Below are 19,452 nucleotides of genomic sequence, written 5' to 3'. Positions count from 1 at the left end.
CAGACCAGGGTTTATGGGGGCGGCTAAGTGGCAGGGGGCCGGGAAGGCTTGACTTCCTCAGCTGATGGGATGTGGGGACGCGGGGGGAAAGGAAGGTTCCCAGGGCTCTGGCTCTCCAGAAAGTGGGCGAGTTCTCTACCCAAGCTCTGGCGTCCCAGAGGCTAACCAACCACAGGCTGCCCTCGCCCAGGCCCCATCTCCTTCCGAGGAAGCTTGAGACCCCCCCTTCCCAGGGCCAGCTCGCGCCCCTCCCCGCACAGCCCCTGGGCCCAGGCCCGCAGCCCCTCCGCGCCCTCCCACCGAGGCTCCCCAGCACGTGTGCGGGCCGGGGGCTCTCAGAGGCCTCTCCACCCGCCCCCCGGAGCCAGTCCTCACGTCTCTGGAGGTTTTGATGTAACCTCGGGGCGTGGCTCTGGACCCCTGTGTTTACTCCGTCCCAGTCTGTCACTCTTATCTATTCCATCTCTGCTGGATTGTAAGCTTCCTCCGGGGAGGGACTGGGTCTCCCAGACGTTCGAATTCACCTCGACCTTGCGAAAGGTCCCGAGCGGTGGCAGCTGCTGGCAGGGAGACAAGTCACAGCGACAGAGCAGGGACCCAGGTCCGCGGCCCACGAGCTGTCGACCTAGCGTCCAGCCTCAGTTGCGCCGTGAACTTGAGGAGCGACCTCTCCTCTCTGGGCCTCAGTCTCCCATCCTGTGCTCGGGGCTGGATAAGCGATTGTCCTATTATTCTGAAACACCAGTGGCATCTGTGGATCTCCCTAGAGTGTGATGAACGGACACACAAAACCTCGCATGTGAAAGGAAGAGCGGGGCCACGAGCCCCTCCATCTGTCGTCAGCCTTCTCCCCTCTGATCATTGCATTTTCCTGGCCCAGGGAGGCTCCAACCTTGAAGGAAGGACTGGCTTTAATCCCCACGTGACTTAGGACTTGCTTTTGTTGGGCTCTTAAAAAAGTCACGTGGGCTTCGCTGATGGAGGTAGAGGCGGAATGTGTGGTCTGGATCTTGTGTGTCCTAAGCCTTGGCTTCGGCCCGGACGTGCCCCCTGTGCTGGCTGGGCGGTTCCCACGGGGGCAGCGCGGGGGAGCGTGGGGAGGAGGGTAGAGAAGCCAGAGGAAGCCGGGTAGGGGGCTGCCAGGCAGAGGGCTGCAGAGTTGGGGGTGGAAGAGACTCAGCTGGGTTTCTGGGCAGGGAGTCAGCTGGTGCCAAAGCAAGTGAGGGGAAGAGGCCCCTATGGGCCCGGGGGATCTGGGGGCAGGGGTAGCCTTGGGCCAAGCCAGGCCCCACCTTTCTCACCAGCTAGCGCCTCTCTGCATGTTCACACCCAAGGCGCCGGCAGGGCCTGTAACCTGAGCTCCGGATGCCAGGAGGGGACCCACCCGGTCCCCCACCCGGCCCCCCACCGGCTCCCTGCCACTGCAAGGCTCATGCAGGCCTGGCCCAGGGAGGAAAGGGTGTCCTCGGCGGGGGCAGGTAAGGATTAAGGGCTCGTGACAGGCTATCCGGGTGAGGACAGCACCCCGGTCCCCGCCCCCCCCCACCCCCCGCCCCGTGCTGCAGTGCCCTTTGATCCAGCCTCTGAAAGCTTGATTATGAGACACAGCCCATGTTTCCACAGAGGGGAGAACAATTGTTTGCAGCCCAGACAAAGGACTCTTTGTACAGCCCTGGGACCCGCTGGGGGAGAGGAAGGAGGCGCCCGGGGTGGGGAGGGGGGCTGGGCAGGGCGGCGCTGGGCGGGGCTCCCACCCGCCCTGCCCCTGACGGGCAAAGGGCATCTGTGCGCCCACTCTGACCACCCTGGAGCACGCCCAGGCCCATGTGGGGTGGGAGGGGGCTCAGGGGCGCAGTCTCTGTCCCTGTGGGCGCTGAGCCGCCCCCTCCATCGGGGGGAGGGCGGGCTCCCTGTGGCCGGGCTCCCACAGCTGAGCACGCAGGTGCCAGGCTGGGGACTGAGGGCCTGTGGCGCGGAGCGCCGGGTTAGGAGCGCTTGGAGGGCCCTGGAAACAGGAAAGAGAAGGGCGGCTGCTGGGGGTGTAATTCTCCAGGGGACTTCACCACCTGCTCAAGGCCTCCCTGGGGCCTGGGCGCGGACCACCGGCAGATGGTGCAAAACAAAATCAGGCTGATGCTGAGCCTGGCCTCCCCTGCCCGGCTCTGCCCAGCCCCGCTGTGGCTGCACCCCCATGCTGGTTGGTGAAATCCAGCCCGTTCTCTCCCTGCCATTGCTCTGTCCGTGTGTGACCAGGCCGGGGTGGGTCCTGGTCCGACGGGGCAGCTGTAGGGCGGGCGCCTGAGCTTGGGATCCTAGTGGGTCTGCAGAGACCAGAATGTGGCTCGTTTCGGGGGGAAGATAAGTAGACAGTGCCCAATGCCTACCCCCCGGACATCGCCAGCACGGCCTGCTGGTGACACAGAGTTCGCCGCTCACCTGGAGAGACGGCGAGACGGCCACCTCAGTGGGGTGGGGGGCGGCGGCCAGCGTGGAAGTTTGGTTTAAGATTTAAGACAGGCCTTTCGGGGCCAGGGGCCTGGAGTAGAACTGGGTAAGGGCTGGTGGAAACAGCCAGACAAGCATTTCTGAAGCAAAGGACCCAAAGACTTTGGGGGAGCCCGGGTCGGTGAGTCGCTGGGTCCTGGGGGAAGCCCCGCGAGTGAATGAGTTAGTGAACGAGCAGGGCTTTTACCCGGACCGGGAGCGTCGCGCTGGCCAGACAGTGAGAGAGCAGGGTCCGTGCTGGCGCGACCCGAGCACAGGCATAGGGCAGGTGCTCTCTGTCTTAGGGGTGGGGTTAGGGTCTCGGCTCTCCAGGGCTCGGGGTGGGACGTGGTCCTGCCCAGCGGTGGCCCGGCCACCCGAAGGAGGCAGAGGGCTGGGGACAGGAACTCTCGGTGACCCAGGGGAGGCCGAGGCCGGGGCCTGTGGGCTGGAACCAGGCCCGCAGGTGCCAAACCGGTCCCTGCCCGGGGGCACGGGCATGTTGACTTTGTCAGCCCCTCCCTGGGCCTCCTCCCACCCCAGAAGGGCCCGAAACTGACACTGGGCCTGTCGGGGGCTGCAGATGTTCCCAGCCCAGTCCTGCAGGCGGCCGCCCAGGCAGAGCAAGGCTGCAGGCGGCCGCGGGGAAGGGCTGGCCCGGGCTGGGGAGCAGCGCACCGCGCGCGTGACCTCTTCTTGGCCCCAGACCGAAGACCCCGACTGAGAAGGCAGAGGGAGAAGAGGCGGGTTTCGGGGGGCACCCGCTGTCGCCCTCTGGGGTGCTCGTGGCGGAGCTGGGGTCTCGGTGTGTGCCCACAATCCGGCACCACAGTTTCACAGATGGAGACCCCGGGGCCTGGGGGGCTTCGGCAGCCTGGGCGGGCGGCGGGGACGGGATGCAAAGCCAGACTCTGGGTCTTCAAAGGCCAGCTCTGCTGCGCCACTGGCCGCACCCTCCTGGTCCCCGAGACCTCGGCCTGCAGAACCAGGAGGGAAGCCGGCATCACTCCTGTCTTGGCGACCTGGGAGGAGAGGGAGAAGAGTGAGAAATGGCAGCTTGTCCGCGGGGACGGCGGGAGGCCAGACGAGGGGCAGGACGGAAGTGGGGTGGGGGGTGGGCGCGCGCGCGTCGTCCGTTTCGGAGAGAGAGAGATAGCGACGTCGGGACGCGGACCCAAGAGAGCCCGCGGGGACGGGGACGGGGACGGCAGAGCCGCGCTCAGAGCTGGGGTCAGGTCAGGTCAGCGCGGAGACAGGGCAGGGCGACAGGGGAACGGGGCGCTGCGGGCGGGTGGGATGGGGCCAGATGCCTCCGTTCTCCTCGGGGCAGCGCCCCACAGCGTCCTCAGGCCCGCCAGCTGGTGGCCATGGCGACGGCTGGCCCAGGACTTCCCATCCGGCCTCTGCTGCCCACGCGTGGTCCTCCGGCCAAGACTTGGCCTCTCACAAGCTGAGATGCGGTGGGAAGGGCAGGGGGCGGGGCTCAGAGACGCTGATGGGAGGAGCAGGGGTGGGGGGCCTGGGGGGGCCCAGGGCAGCAGATGTGAGGCTCGGCCGCCCAGCGGGGGACCTTCTGTCTGGGGATGTGCAACCCTAGTCTCGGACAGAGAGGAAGCCCGGGGCCCGCGAGACCCCGAGGGCCACCCTTCTCGCTGAGGCCGGTCGGGGGTGAGGAAGGGTGAGGGAGGGGAGTCTCAGGGCCCAGGATTCCACCCTCGCACCACACCCTCTCTCACCCGAGCCTCAGTCTTCCCAAAGGGACTTAATTAGAATAAGAAAAAGAAGAGCAGCTGCTGTGTATTGAAAACCTACCTGGGCCAGCCGCTCGATCGCGTGCCATGTTTTAACTTTATTTCTAAAGTTTGCAACGACCTGGCAAATTACGTATTCTTTTTTACAATATTTATTTATTTATTTGGCTGCATCAGGTCTTAGCTGTGGCACGTGGGCTCTTCGAGGCACGAGGGCGTCTCTCTAGTTGTGGCGCACAGGCCCCCGGGCACACGGGCTTAGTTGCCCCGCGGCACGTGGGATCTCAGTTCCCCGACCAGGGATCGAACCCCGCGTCCCCTGCATTGGAAGGTGGATTCTTAACTCCTGCACCACCAGGGATGTCCCAAATTAGGTATTCTTGTACCCCCTTTTCAACTGAGGAAATTGAGTCCCAGAGAAGTTACGTGACTTTCTCACTCGGCCTAGGATTCCTTTAAAGCCCACGGGCCCTGGCTGGGGCTGTTCCTTCCCCCAAGGCCCGTCCCTCCTTCCCGGGAGGTCTCCCTCCGGCCGCACTGGTCCCGTGGGTGGCCACCCCCAGCTTCTGCTGCCCCAGCCTGTGTCCCCATCCCCTGGTTGTTCTGAGCTTCCCCTCCAGACCACTGCTTCCCTCCTTCTAGGTCTTTCCATAGCAACAGCTGAACCTCTTGACCCCTGAACACTCCACTTGCTCAACTCGCCCCTTCCTGGGGCCCCTCCCAGGACCTGTGGCTGCCCTGAGGGCTGGGCTGACCGTCCTGACCTCGGGGTACCGTGCCCCACACCCAACTCAGTGAGTCCCCCCTCCCCCGCCCACGGGTCTCCCCGAGGCCCCCCCTCAGCTCTGCCACGTCTCCCTTCTTTGTCACTGTCTCCACCACCTGCTGGTTTCTTGGCCTCATTCTTTACGGACTTGGGGGCCTGCTCTGGGGTCTCTCATCCTGCCATTATTTGGGTGATTTCATAGACCATGCAGAAACCCCATCCACCCAGTAACCTCCTTGTTCCTTGCCATCAGCTCCAAAAGTCTCCCCTCCACTGTACGTCAGCTGCCCAGATCCGTAACCACATCCTGTATTTTGTCATCACTAGGAACCGCCCTGATGCTTCAATCTTGTATTCAAATATCCCGTGACCTCCCCTCCCCAACACAGTTCTGAAACCTCCAGCCTCTGCATCTGTCTGCAACTTTCTGCTTCTGTCCTTCCAAATCCAACGCAGACCCTCGGCCTGTCACTCCAGCCCCTCTGAGCCCCTTGTCCTCAGCTAGCCTTTTGCTTACGTCTCAAGTGTTCTTAACTGCAGACAGTAGCATCCCTTCTATTTTAAGCAAAAGGGGATCTTTCCAGGGATAAGGATGGCTCCCAGAACTGCTGGGAGGGCCCCAAACAGCTCGGCTTCCAGGGAAGAACTGTCCAGAGCACATCCGCACATCAGGCCCCGTGGAGAAGCTGTGTCGGCCAAGGGCTGCTGCCTGGGGCGCCCGTCTCCACCCACCAGCCGGCACAGGCCTGCGGGGAGCTTCCTCCATGTCAGGAGAGGGATTGGCCTTCAGTCTTTACTTCAGATGCTTTTGTATTGCTCTGCTTTCGAGAACACGCATTATTTTTTTTTGTCGAAACCAATTTTAAGCGGCTTTGCCCGTTGTGACCTCTTTCTGTATCCAATGCGACTTCTTCCACCCAGCACCTCTGCCTGGCGCACCACGATTGCCCGCTACCTGGTTCCCAGCCTCCAGCCACGTGCCCACTCCCCAGCGCCTCCGACCGACCTTCCATGCTGCAGCGCCTTGTGCCCCTGGCCTCGGCACTCTTCCCTCAGGCCCTCTGTGGCTCCCCACTGCCCTGGCACCAGCCTGGATGCTGAGTGCTGACCTCTCTGGCCTCCCCCTCCCCACGCCCCCTGCCGTCTAACTCCTGTGAGCTCCTTGATCCCCTCTCCTGTCTCCGGGCTTTTGTGATTATCTGCCTGCCCTCTGCTGGGAAAGCTCATCTTTCTGTCTTTGTCTGATTAACTCCTAGCCTTCCCTGTGGAGGTGTCACCTTAGATGGCACCTCGCCCAGGCAACACTCCCTGACCACAGCCCGCGGATTAGCGGCCCCTCCCGGCTGTTCCACGGAGCCCCGTGCCTCACTGCTTCGTCGTCGCTGGTCCCCCCCCGACCAGACTGCAGGCTCCCCAGCGAGAGGCCTGGGCCTTGTTTGCTGCTTCAGGCCGACGCCTAGTAGAGCCCGAGGACATCCAGTGCCCGTGAAACAACTGAATTAATGAACGTGGCCCGAGTCTACCTAGGAAGCACCATAGAAACACGCAGCAGGCGCTTACCTTTGTGCCAGGTTGTTTTTTTAACCATCTTATTGAGGAATCATTGACATACGATACTCTGCACATACGTAAATTGTACGATTTGGTAGGCTTTGACATTTGTATACACCCCCGAAACTAACAGCACAATCAAAATAGTGGACACGTCCATCCGCCCCGAAAGTCTTCCACAAAGTGAGAGGCAGAACAGATTTTAATGCTCTAGGGCACAAAAGGTTCACTGATTCGGTTTCCGAGTCCTCGTTGCCGCAAACCCCTAAGAGACTCCGCCTGCTGCGTTTTGGTGCCGGGTCAGAAGCATCCACAGTGATACGATACGAAGAGGCTGTTAACATACCCCTTGCTTGTGAAGCCCCGTGTCCACGCGAGGCTGGGTTTCATTCAGACGCACTTCAAACAGCCTATCCCAACAGCTCGAATGCTGACTCCAGCTGTACCCTATAAAGCCAGAGACTAAAGAGATTTGGAAAAAAGGTAAAACAATGCCGCTCTTCTCACTCATTTTTTTGTTTGTTTGGGAAAATTTAGGTCTTTTAAAAAATGTTATTTCTGTAACATAGAGTGGGTTTATTACTGTCATTTAAAATGGATATTTTTAAAAATTCCTTAGTTCTAATTTCTAATTTGATAAATAGTGATAGCTGTAACCACATAAACAAAAGCTCTTTGGAGTCTTCCATAATTTTTAGGGGTTATAAAGGGTCCTGAGCCCAAAACGCTGGATAACAGCTGACATTCAGACCAGCACTTAGGAGAGCAGGCCCTTAGGCTGGGCTGCCTGTGTTTGAATCTGGGCTTTGCCCTGTAGAAGTTTGTAACAGAGGGACTTGGCTGGTGGTCCAGTGGTTAAGGCTCTGCGGGGGAGGCGGGGGGGGGCGGGTTCAATGCTGCAACTAAGACCCGGAGCAGCGAAATAAACAAACGAATAAATAAATAAATAGGGACTTCGCTGGTGGTCCAGTGGTAAAGAATCTGCCTTCCAATGCAGAGGACAAGCGTTCCATCCCTGGTCAGGGAACTAAGATTTCCACATGATGAGGAGCAACTAAGCCCGTGAGCCACAACTACTGAGCTCGTGCACCTCAACGAGGGAGCCCACCTGCCACAAACTACAGAGCCCACACGTCCTGGGGCCTGCGCGCCACAACTAGAGAAGAGGAAACCCGCACGCCGCAACTAGAGAGAAGCCCGAGCTCTGCAATGAAGATCTCGTGTGCCGCAACCAAGATCCCATGTGCTGCAACTAAGACCCGATGCGGCCAAAAAAATAAGGGGGGAGAAAGAAGAAGTGTGCAGTAGAATTTTGGGTAAGTTTGTAATCTCTCTGATCCCTACTTCCACAATATGTAAAATGGTACCTACCACAGAAGGGTTTTGAGGACTAAATGCATTCATGCATAGAGAACATTGAGAACAGAGCCTGGCCCATAGAAAGTTATGAATGCGACCTAGAGACGTCTATGAATGTTAGACATCAGAACACGCCACCCCAAAACGTGCCGCTTTGGCATGAAGATTACTGTGAGCTGCAGGCAACTGAAAAAAAAGCAGACACAGGAAAGCTCTCTGCCTGTCCCCTGCCTGAAATCAGGTGTAAATTCCCCTGTGAAGGTGCCGCCCTTGGTCCCAGGAAAGGAAGAACAATTTTAGTCGCTGGAGACGGAGATGGTGTCAAGATGCGCCTGCACAAACTAGACGACACTCATCTTCCGTTCGACCCCCGAGATTTACCTTCCCGCAGTTGACCTCTTTCTTCCGTCTCCTCTCTTCCCCACAATGTGTTAAAATGGTGTACAAGCTCCCAAGCTAACCACTTCTTTGCATCTTCACTTCTTTTTTTAAATTAAGGCAGCTACTTTATTTTGAACGAGAAAGAGGCGTCAGCAACTACGAGCGTCCCCCTAATATGCCAGCTTGTCCACCACAGGGCCCCCCAGCCAGCCTCCCCCAAGTTTTGGGAGAAAAGCATCTTCTCTCTGGCCAGTCCTGTCGTCCACTGTCACACGTGCGCACAAGGCAGGCCTGGCCTCGCCTGGTATCTGCTTAAAGTCCAAGAATCGGGTCCAGGGACTTCCCTGGTGGTCCAGTGGTTAGGACTGCGGTTCCACTGCAGGGGTCTCGATCCCTGGTCAGGGAACTGAGATCCCACAAGCTGAGCGGTGTGGCGAAAAAAAAAAACCCCAACAACGAGAACAAAAAATAAACAAACCAAAAAACCCAACAAAAAAGCAACAACAAATAAAAACAAAAACAAAAATACAAGAATCTGGTCCAGATGGGGCTGCAAAGCAGTTGTGTCTGGAGAAACAAAACTCACTCAGTTAGAGCTGAAGGCATGGGCTGACACAGGGCCACTGACCACTGTTACCAAATCAGAGAAAACAAGTGGATTTGTGCAGATTTGCACTGGGGCTTCCATGTAACTACAAACCAGTTTTATAGCTCCTTTCATTAAAACGTATTCTGATCAAATAATCTTGCGAAGGAAAGCTCACCTAGCCTCAAGCCTACAACATAAAAGCAAGGAGAAAATGACATATTTCCTGTGGCTACCACATTCGGGACCTTCACAAGGGGGCCTGGGGTGTGCGAGGCCCCAGGGCACTGGCCCTGCTGTCTGTGCCAACACCCCATGTACTGCCCCCGGGCCTCAAACTGGTCATCTAGCTGGCTCTGTGCCGGCCACACCGGTTCTCCCACAAACAGCCTCATAACCTTCGCGTAGCTCTCATCCCGGGTGGAGCCGAGAAATCCCTGCCGGAAGAGTGACCATGTCTCCTTTTCCAGGAAAATCTGGATCTACTTGTCCCCTCATCTCTCACCTCAAAGTATCCACTGCCATCCAAGTTGTAGCGAATCTCAACATCCAGGTGCCAATGCACCTCACAGAACATCGTAATCTTTTCTTCGTGATTTGGTAGTTTATCTCTGTATATGGTTATTACGTCCACCCAAGAGTCGTTTCTATCTTTTCGGATCTTTTCTAGTTCTGGATCATCCTCATGTTTGTCAGCATCCAGCTTCCGGGGGCCGGGCTCTGTGCTGTGGGGCTGCCTTGGGTGGTCAGCAACTAGTCTGTTGTACCAGGCCTGCACCATGGCTGAGCTGGGGACGCCGAGATCACCCTGATCTGCACCCAGCTGGTACCTGTTTTGTTTGTTTGTTTGGCTGCACTGCGCGGCATGTGGGATCTTAGTTCCCCAACCAGGGATCAAACTCTCTCCCCCTGCAGTGGATTTGTGGAGTCTTAACCACTGAACTGCCAGGGAAGTCCCTTCACTTCTTTCCTATGAAGACCTTCATGCATATAAAAATTAAAATACTGACATCAAATAAAATCCGTATGCCTTTTCTCCTGTTAATCTGTCTTTTCTTAGTTTAATTTGCAGATACCAGTAACAGAACCTAAGAGGGTAGAGGACGTATTTCTCCCCCCTACACTCTCACCATCGGCAGCAGTAGCAGCATGCCAAACAGCCCAGAGAAGCAGAAAATGTTGCCAAAGAGAGTCCTCGAGGTTTAAATCCTTTATTTTAAAGACCTCTCAGCAAGGCTTATCCTACCTGCTGTGGAATGAGAACTGCCCCAGTGACCGTAAAACAGAAGCACACGTTAGGTCTCTGTCTTCAAGGGGTTCATAACACGACCAGCCACGTGCAGGACGGAGGGAGCCAGTGGGACATGGACAAAGCTCCAGGACCATCCCTCACTTACCTACTTATGGCCCCTGCGGTGAAATGCTTTTATATGTGTTTTCTGACTTTATCCTCACAAGAACCCTGTGATAGCTGGCAGGGACGGGGTTACGATCCATATTTCCAGATGAAGAACCTGGGAATTGGCTTCTGGGACCGAACATCAGTGGTAAAGATGAGGAAGGGTCCTCAGGGGCCTGTATGGTGTTCCTTCTGAAGCACTGGGATGCTGTGTAGCACGCAGGAGATGGACGGTCTGAACACCGAGCTGAGAGCTGTCTGTCCTGACCGCAGGGCCGGGACCTGCCAAACAAAGCCTGCTCCACTGCAGCCGCCTCTGGACCCCACCAGCCCTTATCTCCCCAGCCCACCTCAGCAGGGACCTTCCTCACCCCTCTCCCTTCTCCAGCCCCTTTAAAGCAACCACAGGAGATGCCGGCTCCGCACAGTAACATTTTAAGTGTGGCTCACGAGTGCACCACGAGTAACCACCCCACCACGAGTTAGAGCATCTCCTCGGTTTCCCTGGTACTCTGTCTCCCTGACGTCAGCCAGGGTACCTGAGCCCGAAGCCCTGCCCAGGGTGTGACGTCAGAGGGCTGGACCAGCTCTGCTGGGAGGACGGGGTCCAGCCTCTGTGCCCCAAAGGCGTGTCTCTCCCTCCCTAAACCTTTCTCCTCCTCAGGCCTGAGGTCGCGGGTCCGCCGCCCCCCCACTGCTGCTGCGTCTGGATTTGGGCGCTTCCCGGGCTCCCGCGACCCCCCAGCTGCCCTGGTCCCAGACGGAGGTGTCACTGCCACGCCGTCTGCCTGCTTGGCTCCCTCAGGGCCACTGTCTTTGCAGCTCTGTTTCCTGGGGGCTTAGCCCACCCTGTGAGGCTGAAAGAGGTCCTGATACAGAGCGAGGTGCCGGCGGGATCCGCCTCGAGGTCCAGGGTGGACGGTTGCCGTGACGACTCACCCTCAGTCCCCCTCCCCCTGTCTCCCCCCCCCCGTCTCCCCCCTCACGAAAGCCCCCGCAGCCCCGGGGGTGTGGGCGGCCCCGGGACATCCTGCAGGTTTGAGGTTCCCGTTCTCTCGTGTTTGGGAGGAGGGGCTTCAGGTCTCTGCCCCTGGACCCTGGGCACCTGGGGCTGGGGGTTCCCTCTCTCACTCGCTCTGGGGGTAACAGCCCACCCCTCCCCGCAGGGACTCTGACGTTTAGAGGGCCTGGGAGCTTGACGGACGCAACTTTCCTCCACGTTCCTGTTGCATTTCTACTGAACTCGTCTGTGTGCCTTTACTGCCTTTTGTTCGCGGCCCTCAGGGTCCCGGGGAGGAAGCTTCCTCGCGGCGGGGCTCGCAGCGCTCACAGCCGGCCGTGGGCTTTCTCCCCGACACGTCTCTCTCTCGCTGCCCGCCCCCCGCCCCCGGGGCCCCCGCTGGAACGGAGCTCTCCATCAACACCCCGCAGCACCGCTGGGAAGCGACCACAGGGCAGGGCAACACGAAAGCCCTGGCTGGGAGGCAGGGCCTCCCGTCCAGGCCTCTCAGGCGTGGGGAGACCGTAACAGTTGCTCTCGAGACGCAGACACTCCGGCGGGTGACGGCCACGACGGACGAGCAAGGCGGGCCCGCGGCACACGGCGCGGCTGCGCTGGGCTCCGGGGCCGCGCGGTCAGCCACGCCCCCTCCCAGGCCCAGGCCCCGGGGAGCCGCTCCTCCGGGCGTTCGCGCAGCGAACGTTCCCTCCTCGCTCCGCAGGGGCTCGGACGCGAGAGGCCCCCGGCTCAGGGAAGCCTGCGGTCACATGTGGGAGGCGGAGGCGTTGGGTGCCGGGGTCAGAAGGCGGATGAGCGCCGCGACAGACAGCAGGAAGCGAAGCGGGGCGCGGAGAGGGCGCCCGGGAGCCCGCAGGAGGCCCTCGTGCGCCCGCGAGGGCCTCGGGCTCCGCGGGGAGAAGAGGTTGCGCGGCGGGGCAGGCGGCTCCGCTGAGAACAGCAGCCTGCGAAGAGGCGCGGAGAGAAGTGCATTGGTTTCGGGGTGACAGGAAGCTCCGTCCTCCTGCTGCCACCCCGAGTGCCCTCTTCCGGAGGGCGCCCGGCTGTCACAGGCGGTGGCTGAGTGAGCGGAAGGCAGGGACCCTACGCTGTTCTGAGCGTTGGCTTATTAATGCTAGAGGCCCCTTCTGGGACATTCCATCGGCCAAACTTGAGCCCTTGTTGCCACATGCCGGGCCCTGGGCCGCGGTGACACACAAGTCATTCCACTTTATCTTCCCAGCAGAGCCCTGCGGGGGACCTGTTTACACGGGAGGCTCTGTGAGGCCAGACACCTGCCCAGGGCTCGGCCGAGGTGACAGGCTGAGATCTGCTACAATGACCCGAAACTCGGAATTCTCTGGATTCCACTGCTCCCAACCACAATAGCAGCACAGCCAGGGAAGGCCCGACTTCGTGCTGCTCATGACTCGGCCCGGGAGCTGACTCAGTCGCCCGTGGGAGCCGCACCGGGAGGTGAGGGGAGCAGGAGGTGGGCAGCAGAGAGGTGCCTACGAAGTTTCGGGGGCGGAGCTAGGTCCTGGGCCGATGCAAACTCAGACCCGGATCCCTCCGCGTCCCTCTCCCCCGGGTGGAAAGTTCCTCCCAGCAGAGCTGGTCCAGCCCAGCCCGTGACGTCACACCACTGGGCGGGGCTTCCGGGGACGGGGGGTGGGGTGGGGGGACACCTGGCTGACGTCAGCCCAGTGCCCAGAGCAGCCCCAGGGCTTCACCGCATCTCTGCGATGACTGCAATTGCAAGTCTCTTTCCCCAGCGGGCAGCGGGTCTGACCCGGGCAGGGCAGGGCAGGGCAGGCCGGCTGGAGTTCTGTTCCCGGGCTCTGGGATCTGAACCCACAGCTCAGAAGTGCTGGGACCACTACTATGCTGTGTGTCTATAGACAAGTCACTTGCCCTCTCTGGGCCATCTGCAGGGTGCAGCTGCCTAGCTCGATGAAACAAAGAGGCTGTAGGAGAGATTTCTGAGGACCTTTCAGGAGTCCCAAAGGAGGGGGTGTGGGCCTGGCCCCGCCAGTGTCCTGGTCCCTCACCCTCCCTCCCGCTCCCCTCCCTGGCGGTGACTCATGCGCTCCCAGCACCCAGTTTCAGCCTTGGCCGCCCCAGCCCCAGGCCTTTCCTTTGCTGTTTACTCGAAGGAGCAGGTGTGTACCTGGGTCACCTCACCGCGGGCGGGAGAGATGTCGGGCTCCATCTGACCCCATCCCAGTGGGTGGCCTGAGGCCGGGCACGGGGGTCTGGGCTCCCCAGCAAGGGGAGAGGTGGGAGGGGCAGGCGGAGGGTGCCGCCCCCGCCAAGGCCCCTCGGCAGGTCTCACCCTCCACCCCCTACCGCCCCTGCCTGGTGCGGAGTCCCCAGCTATCTACTTGTAATCTCTCCCCGTCTTCCGGCCTCTGTGGCCATCGTGGTTTCAGTTGTCACACGCGCAGGGACACGCACACACGCACACACCCCAGAGCTGCTTCTCACATTGAGCTGGGAAGGGCAGACCCAGCCGTGCCAGGAAGGGAGGGCAGGGTGTGTGTGGGGGCTGGGGTCCAGCAGCCCAGGTGAACCTGGGGTGGAGGAGGGTTGGGAGAGGCACGCTCTGGGAAGCCTGGAAGCTGTGGTCAAGGGCTGGGAGTCTGGGGCCTGGCTCGGCCACCACCTCTCCCTATGACCCCGGTCACGGCATTGCTCTCTTGTGCCTCCTTCTCCCTGTCTGTTCGAGGCGGGGGCCCACTGGGTGAGCTGGGGGCCTTCACGACCCAGGGCCGAAAGCTCCCGCGTCTCTGAAGCGGGACAGACACTGTCGGCTGTCGCAAAACAAGGCGAGAGCTGGCCCGTCCCGTGTGGTCGGCCCGAGACAACCCCCGCTCCAGACCACAGAGCTGTGGCAGAGCCAGGCAGGTGGAAAATTCCCCCTGGCTTTCTGCCCAGACGCTGTGCCCGCCTGGCGGGCAGGAACCGGGTCTAGGGTACCGGCGGACAGTCTGGCAGCCTCGGGGAGCTGGCCAGGGCCTCCCCAGCTCAGCGCCACCCCCCCCCCCCCGACACAGAAACTGTTCTGCTCAGGTAGGCAGACGAGGGGAGGAGGAGTGATGGCGAGGGGGTGGTTTGCTGAAACCTTGGAGCTTCTCAGAAGCTGCAGGCCTGAGTCAAGGTGGTTGTACGCGCTCCTCCCCGTCCCCAAGAGGAGTGCCCCAGGACCCTAATGGAGGCCTGGCGGCCGCAGCTGTTTGAGCAGCCAGGCAGACGGAGGGCTCTGTCAGGTGTGGAGAGGCAGATGTCCCTGTGTCTGCTCCTGCCGGCTGCCGGCCTCCACCTGGTGACCTTGGGTACTGCGCGTCCCTGCCGAGGCCTTGCTTTGTCCGTTTGGGGCTTTGGGGACGGCCGTCAGGCCCGCCCTCCTGGAGGGGCCTGGAAGTGAGAAGCTCTGTGGGTGCGGGCGACGTGGGACTGGGAGGCAGGACGTGTCCCCCGGGCCGCAAGCCCAGGGGTCCCTTGTGTCTGAAAAGCCAGGGCGCAGGACCCTTGCACCTGCCTCTCTCCTCCTCTCTGCTAGAGCCTCCGAAGATTGCCAAGTCACCATGACAACACCTCCCTGCCCATCTCCCTGGAGGCCCTTCCCAGAGCCCGGAGCTGGTTTCTAGAATGTTTACCCACAAACATTTTTATGCTGCTGGTCAGTGCAGGTGGGTCTTTGAGAACCGAGGAAACCCCTTTGTGGCTTCGCCAGGTTTCGGTCAGCTGGCAAGCTGGCCCTTCGAATCGCTCCCACGCGGGGCCGTTGGACCCGGGTGGGCTGCAGCGTCAAGGCGCGGCGAGGTCGAGGTGAACCCACGCCCCGCCTGGAAGACTGCCCAGAGGGCATGTCCCACTGACCCAGAGTCAGCAGCCTGCGAGCGTCACCGTGGACACGGGGAACATTGTCCGCCCGCGCCGGCAGAGAAGGCGGTAAAGATTAGGCAGGGCATGACCCCGGCTCCATGACAGCCGCTTCAGGAACCCAACCGCCATGACTCACTGCGAGCCAATCGGGAGGCTGGGCCGGATGCCTTTTCCAGCCAGACACACCTGTAACATGCCAGCCATCTGTCGCACCACACCCCGGCCCCGGCCGCTCCGGAGAGAAATATGAGTCTCCGTGTACAGCTGCATGCGGCCAGCTCTGTGAGTCCGCCCCGGACTGAGCGCAGAGGCCCGCAGACGCCCGCAGACGCCCGCAGACGCACCTGCACAAGTGAGATGGGCGCTCCCTCCTGCCTCTGCCCCGGCTGCCGCCATCTCCATCTTCCTCCACCCCCTGGTGGAGACGGGCAAAGGGAAAAGGTCCAGCAGGTCGCAGTGTCCAGTGCCAGCTTTCTGTGGACCGTTAGGCCAACAGGGGTCCAGAATTTTCCCTCATCCTCTGAAAAAACAAAAAACAACCAACGAAAGCAAAGAGGCAAAAAATCAACTCGGCGTCGTCCTCGCAAGTTCCTCTGGGAATTCGGGGGTTGGAAGGGACAGAGAGTTCCCCTAGCAAAAGCCACGTTTCATGGGTGAGGGCCGGGGGCCAGTGAGGGTCCTCCCCCCAGGGGAGGCAGGGGGCCCGTGCTGTTGGCCAGGGCGTCTCGCCCGAGTTCCAGGAGCCCGGCCAGACTTTGGCCTCGTGGGCCCACCCTGGAGGGCGTCCTGGGCAGTGGCGGTCAGACACCCCCAGAGGGAGACGTGGAGAAAGGCAACGCATCCCAGGACGCACCGAGGTCCAGAACGGGATCTCCTGTCGGTTCCGCCGTCGGAGCACCAGGCTGAGCCCAAGGGCTGCTGCTGGCCCATACAAACGTGGCTGCACGCGGAGGGATGTCCGTACAGGGCCACGGGCACAATCTAGGTCGGTTTCGGGGTAACCCTGGAGGGTTGAGGAAACCCGCACTCACATTTTCAAGCCCCCGGGTTTCGGGGTGCTTTTGTTGTGAGTCCTGAGCCCCGAGCACGGCCTTGGCTAAAGCCAGCGCAGCCCTGCGGTGCAGTGTAGGAACTGACACAGCGTCTTGGGATGTCAGGGGCTGCGCTGGGTCGGGGGCGGGGCCGGGGCCGGGGCTGGGTCAGCGGGCGCCTGCCTCCCTGAGTCTGTGCTCATGTCGGTGGCTTCAGCCGACATGAGGTCCTCCTCCCAGCTCCTGAGGCTGAGGACCCAACCCAGTCCAGTCTGCAGACCCACAGACCTTGTGCTGGTCTGGACAGGAGAGGAAACAAAAGCGAGACCAGGGGGAATCAGGAGGGGGCCACGTTCGACCCCCGCAACCAGGGAGGTCCAGAGGTGCGGGCTCTTGCCTGGGCCAGAAGCCATTCTCTTCGTCCACAGGTTAAGCCTCACCCCAGGTCTGGGGCAGCGGGCTTGGCCCTGCTTGTTCCTGGGAACAGAGGCTGGGCCGCGATTCCGGGTGGGAAAGACCCGGCCGGACCGCCGTGAGGGCTCCGAGTTTGTCCTTAGCCTCCCTTGCGTACAGGGAGGAAATCCACCCCGTCTTTCTCCCCTCCTTTGAAGCACTGCCCCCCTCTTCTCCCCAATCTGGGCAATGACTGAGTAGGGCATGCAGTGACTTTTCACCCTAGGAGGGGCCCTCAGGTGCTGGGCTCCTGGCCACGTGGCCCGAGGGCCCTCAGCGCTGAGTCACAGCCTGTTTGCAGGCAGGCCAGATGGCAGGTCCAGGGCCCTCACCGCACGGGGGCTCCAGGGGGACTGCATGCACGTACGGGTCTGGGGCCACTTGAGGGTGGCTCTTCGTGGGACCAGGGGATGAGGTGGGTGTGAAGGAAGAGGTGGACATTTACGAGGAGCCCACTTTGTGTCGGGAACGCCACTTAGCCATGCAGTTTGATGTTCAGTACAACACTTTGCGGTAGGGTTTACAGCCAGGAAGGCTGAGGGTCAGAAGGTAAAGTGACTTGTCCAGGGCGACACAGCCTGAACCCTGCGTGCCTCCATCTCATGCTGTGTCCGGACCACCCACTGACCCCCGAGAGGGAGGAAGTCAGAGCAACTCTTGGGCTCAGAAGCTCCCCAGAGCAGAAGTCCAGCCATCCTCCCTCAGCACCCCAGCCTGTGCCCTGACGCCAGCCGGGCAGGTGCCACCCGGGGAGGGCCGAGCCCTCCTCCTCGGTTCGGCTCCGGGCTCGTCTGTGCTGAGCCTGGCTGGCAGCTTGTGGCAGGACATCAGGGCAAGAAGGCCGAAAGGACACGGCCAGGGCACCTGGCAGTGAATAATCTGCTTGTCTCAGCCCCGCCGCCTGAGGCTGTGTGAGTGGGGCGGGGGGGGGGGGGGGGGGCGCCAGCGCCAGCACCTGGGGGCGGGGGGCGAGGGGCCTGCGCTGTCTGGAGCTCACCTGTCTCCCAGACACTCGCCACCCAAGCAGAAGCCGCCGTGGCTTCCTGCAGGGCCCCCCCTCCACGTCACAGTCAGGGCCAGGCCTTGGCTCTCCCTCCCCGCCCACCCCAGGGCTCTGGAGCCAGGTTCCAGACTCCAGAGGGCCCTCTAGCTGCCCGAGGATGGGAACCCTGCAGAGGTTTCTGTAGGGAAAGCTACAGAATGTGCAGGGACTCAGGTGCCCTCCTGCCCGGGGTCACCTGGGGAGGGGCTGACGGGGAGGAACAGGGCGGGGGGTTGCCCTGTGTGGGCTTCCCAGGCTCCTCCAGCCTCACCCCACCCTTGCCCTGCCCCTCAGTTCCTGGTCCTGTGACGCTGAGGACCAGGCTCCCTCCTCCTGCTGGCTGACCCTCTGCTCCAGCAGCAGCGGATCTTTCTGGAATCCACCTTTCCTCCCCAGCAGCCACCTTCCTGCCGGAACTTTGGCCCCACCTCCTTTCTGCCAAAGGAGCATCCCCTCTTCCACCCGGACTCTGCTCCCGGAGAAACCCCGTCTCAGGCTTGTCTCTAGGAGGGCTTCTTTGATTCCCTAAGACCGGCTGGGTGGCCCCGTTCTGGTCAACCTCACACGCCTCCACCTGTTCTACTCCTGATGGAGTTGAATTTATGTCTGCGGACCGCTTCTCCCACCTGGATCCTGGGCGTGTTCTGTCTCCTCCAGGGGACAAGTGGATTTTCCTGGAGTCACATTTCTAACAAAGGAGCAACTTCCACGTTCGAGCCGTCTAAAACTGGACGGGGCTGCCTGGGACCGAGTGACCTCTCTGTCAAGGAAGGCTTCAAAGGTGGCTGGTTGTGCATTAGTACCAGGTGCTTTTGAGTCTGGCACATAATAGGCATCAGGAAACATCTGTTAAATAAAGGCCAGCACAACTCACTCGCCTCCTACGGTGTATAAGTGTCTTGTAAGAATTTGGGGTTTTGTTCTGATGGGGCCAGCCAGCTGGGTCCCAAAGTTATGCTGCTATGGGAGGGTCCTTACCGGGAGACGCTAACCTGGAGGGCCGTCTTTAGGTAAGAGGACCTGGCTTCCCCGCGGGGAGAGAGCATCGTCTATGGTGAGCTCGGGGTGCTGAGTGCTGGCTGGAGCTCGGCGGAGGTGCCCTGGGGTCTGGAGGGCGAGACGACACGTTGCAGGCCAGGTTATCGGTTCCTCATAACAGGCTGTGCTCGTCTCACCGTGGCATCCTGAGCCCTTCCCCGTGTTTGAACGTCCTAGCCTTGCCTTGGCTGGGCTGTGGGAGACAGAGGGGAGGTGATGAGAGCTGGTCGGAACAGGACAGTCTGGGAGAGCCAGCACCGTGCCGGGGAGAGGACTAGCGAGAGTCCCGGGGAAGGAGCGTCTTGGGGTGGTGGGAAGTCTTCCCGCGGTGACCCTCTGGGCCACTCTAAGTCTTCCTTGCGTCGAGGAGGCCGGGGGTTTCCTCGCCCCAGCTCCTTCCCCGAGGGAACTTTGGGATCCCCGAGCAGGGAGGACTTGGTGGGTAGTTCTGGGCCTCTGCTGACCGTGTGTTCTTTTTTCCTTACACGCACGCTCCAAGCAGCTCCTGGACGCCAGGCGCCGAGGAAGCAGAGGGGGAGACGGCCCCGCCCATCAGAGTTGGCTGGGTCTGGGGTCCAGGAGCCCTCCAGGGGCGGCGTTCCCTGTGTCCGCTCCCTCCTACAAGCTCAGCCTCCATTCCGCCCTGTCTGTTCTGATCCACGCAACGGGGTGCCCCCGACGCACCGCGTCGAAATCCTCTGGAGGGTCTGCGGAAGCACGGGGTCC

At 61.1% G+C, this 19,452-nt stretch overlaps 1 protein-coding gene and 1 pseudogene across 1 annotated transcript; both read right to left on the bottom strand.

Moving 5' to 3' along the window:
- Positions 1–1,619: 1,619 nt before the first annotated feature.
- LOC136793624 (WAS/WASL-interacting protein family member 1-like) lies at positions 1,620–19,448 on the bottom strand. The gene is made up of 5 exons (XM_067026914.1): positions 19,411–19,448; positions 18,681–18,795; positions 16,016–16,165; positions 15,507–15,682; positions 1,620–3,506 (listed from the first exon to the last, which is right to left on the bottom strand). Exon 5 carries the CDS (start codon positions 3,486–3,488, stop codon positions 2,502–2,504), a length of 987 nt encoding a protein of 328 aa, XP_066883015.1. The 5' UTR covers positions 3,489–3,506; positions 15,507–15,682; positions 16,016–16,165; positions 18,681–18,795; positions 19,411–19,448; the 3' UTR covers positions 1,620–2,501.
- LOC136793625 (acireductone dioxygenase-like) lies at positions 8,868–9,659 on the bottom strand (annotated as a pseudogene).
- Positions 19,449–19,452: the final 4 nt, after the last annotated feature.

Source organism: Kogia breviceps, chromosome 1 (assembly GCF_026419965.1).
Source record: "Kogia breviceps isolate mKogBre1 chromosome 1, mKogBre1 haplotype 1, whole genome shotgun sequence".
Classification (NCBI taxonomy): domain Eukaryota; kingdom Metazoa; phylum Chordata; class Mammalia; order Artiodactyla; family Physeteridae; genus Kogia; species Kogia breviceps.
Note: the sequence above shows the minus strand (reverse complement) of the source record. Positions and strands in the feature narration are given on the sequence as shown.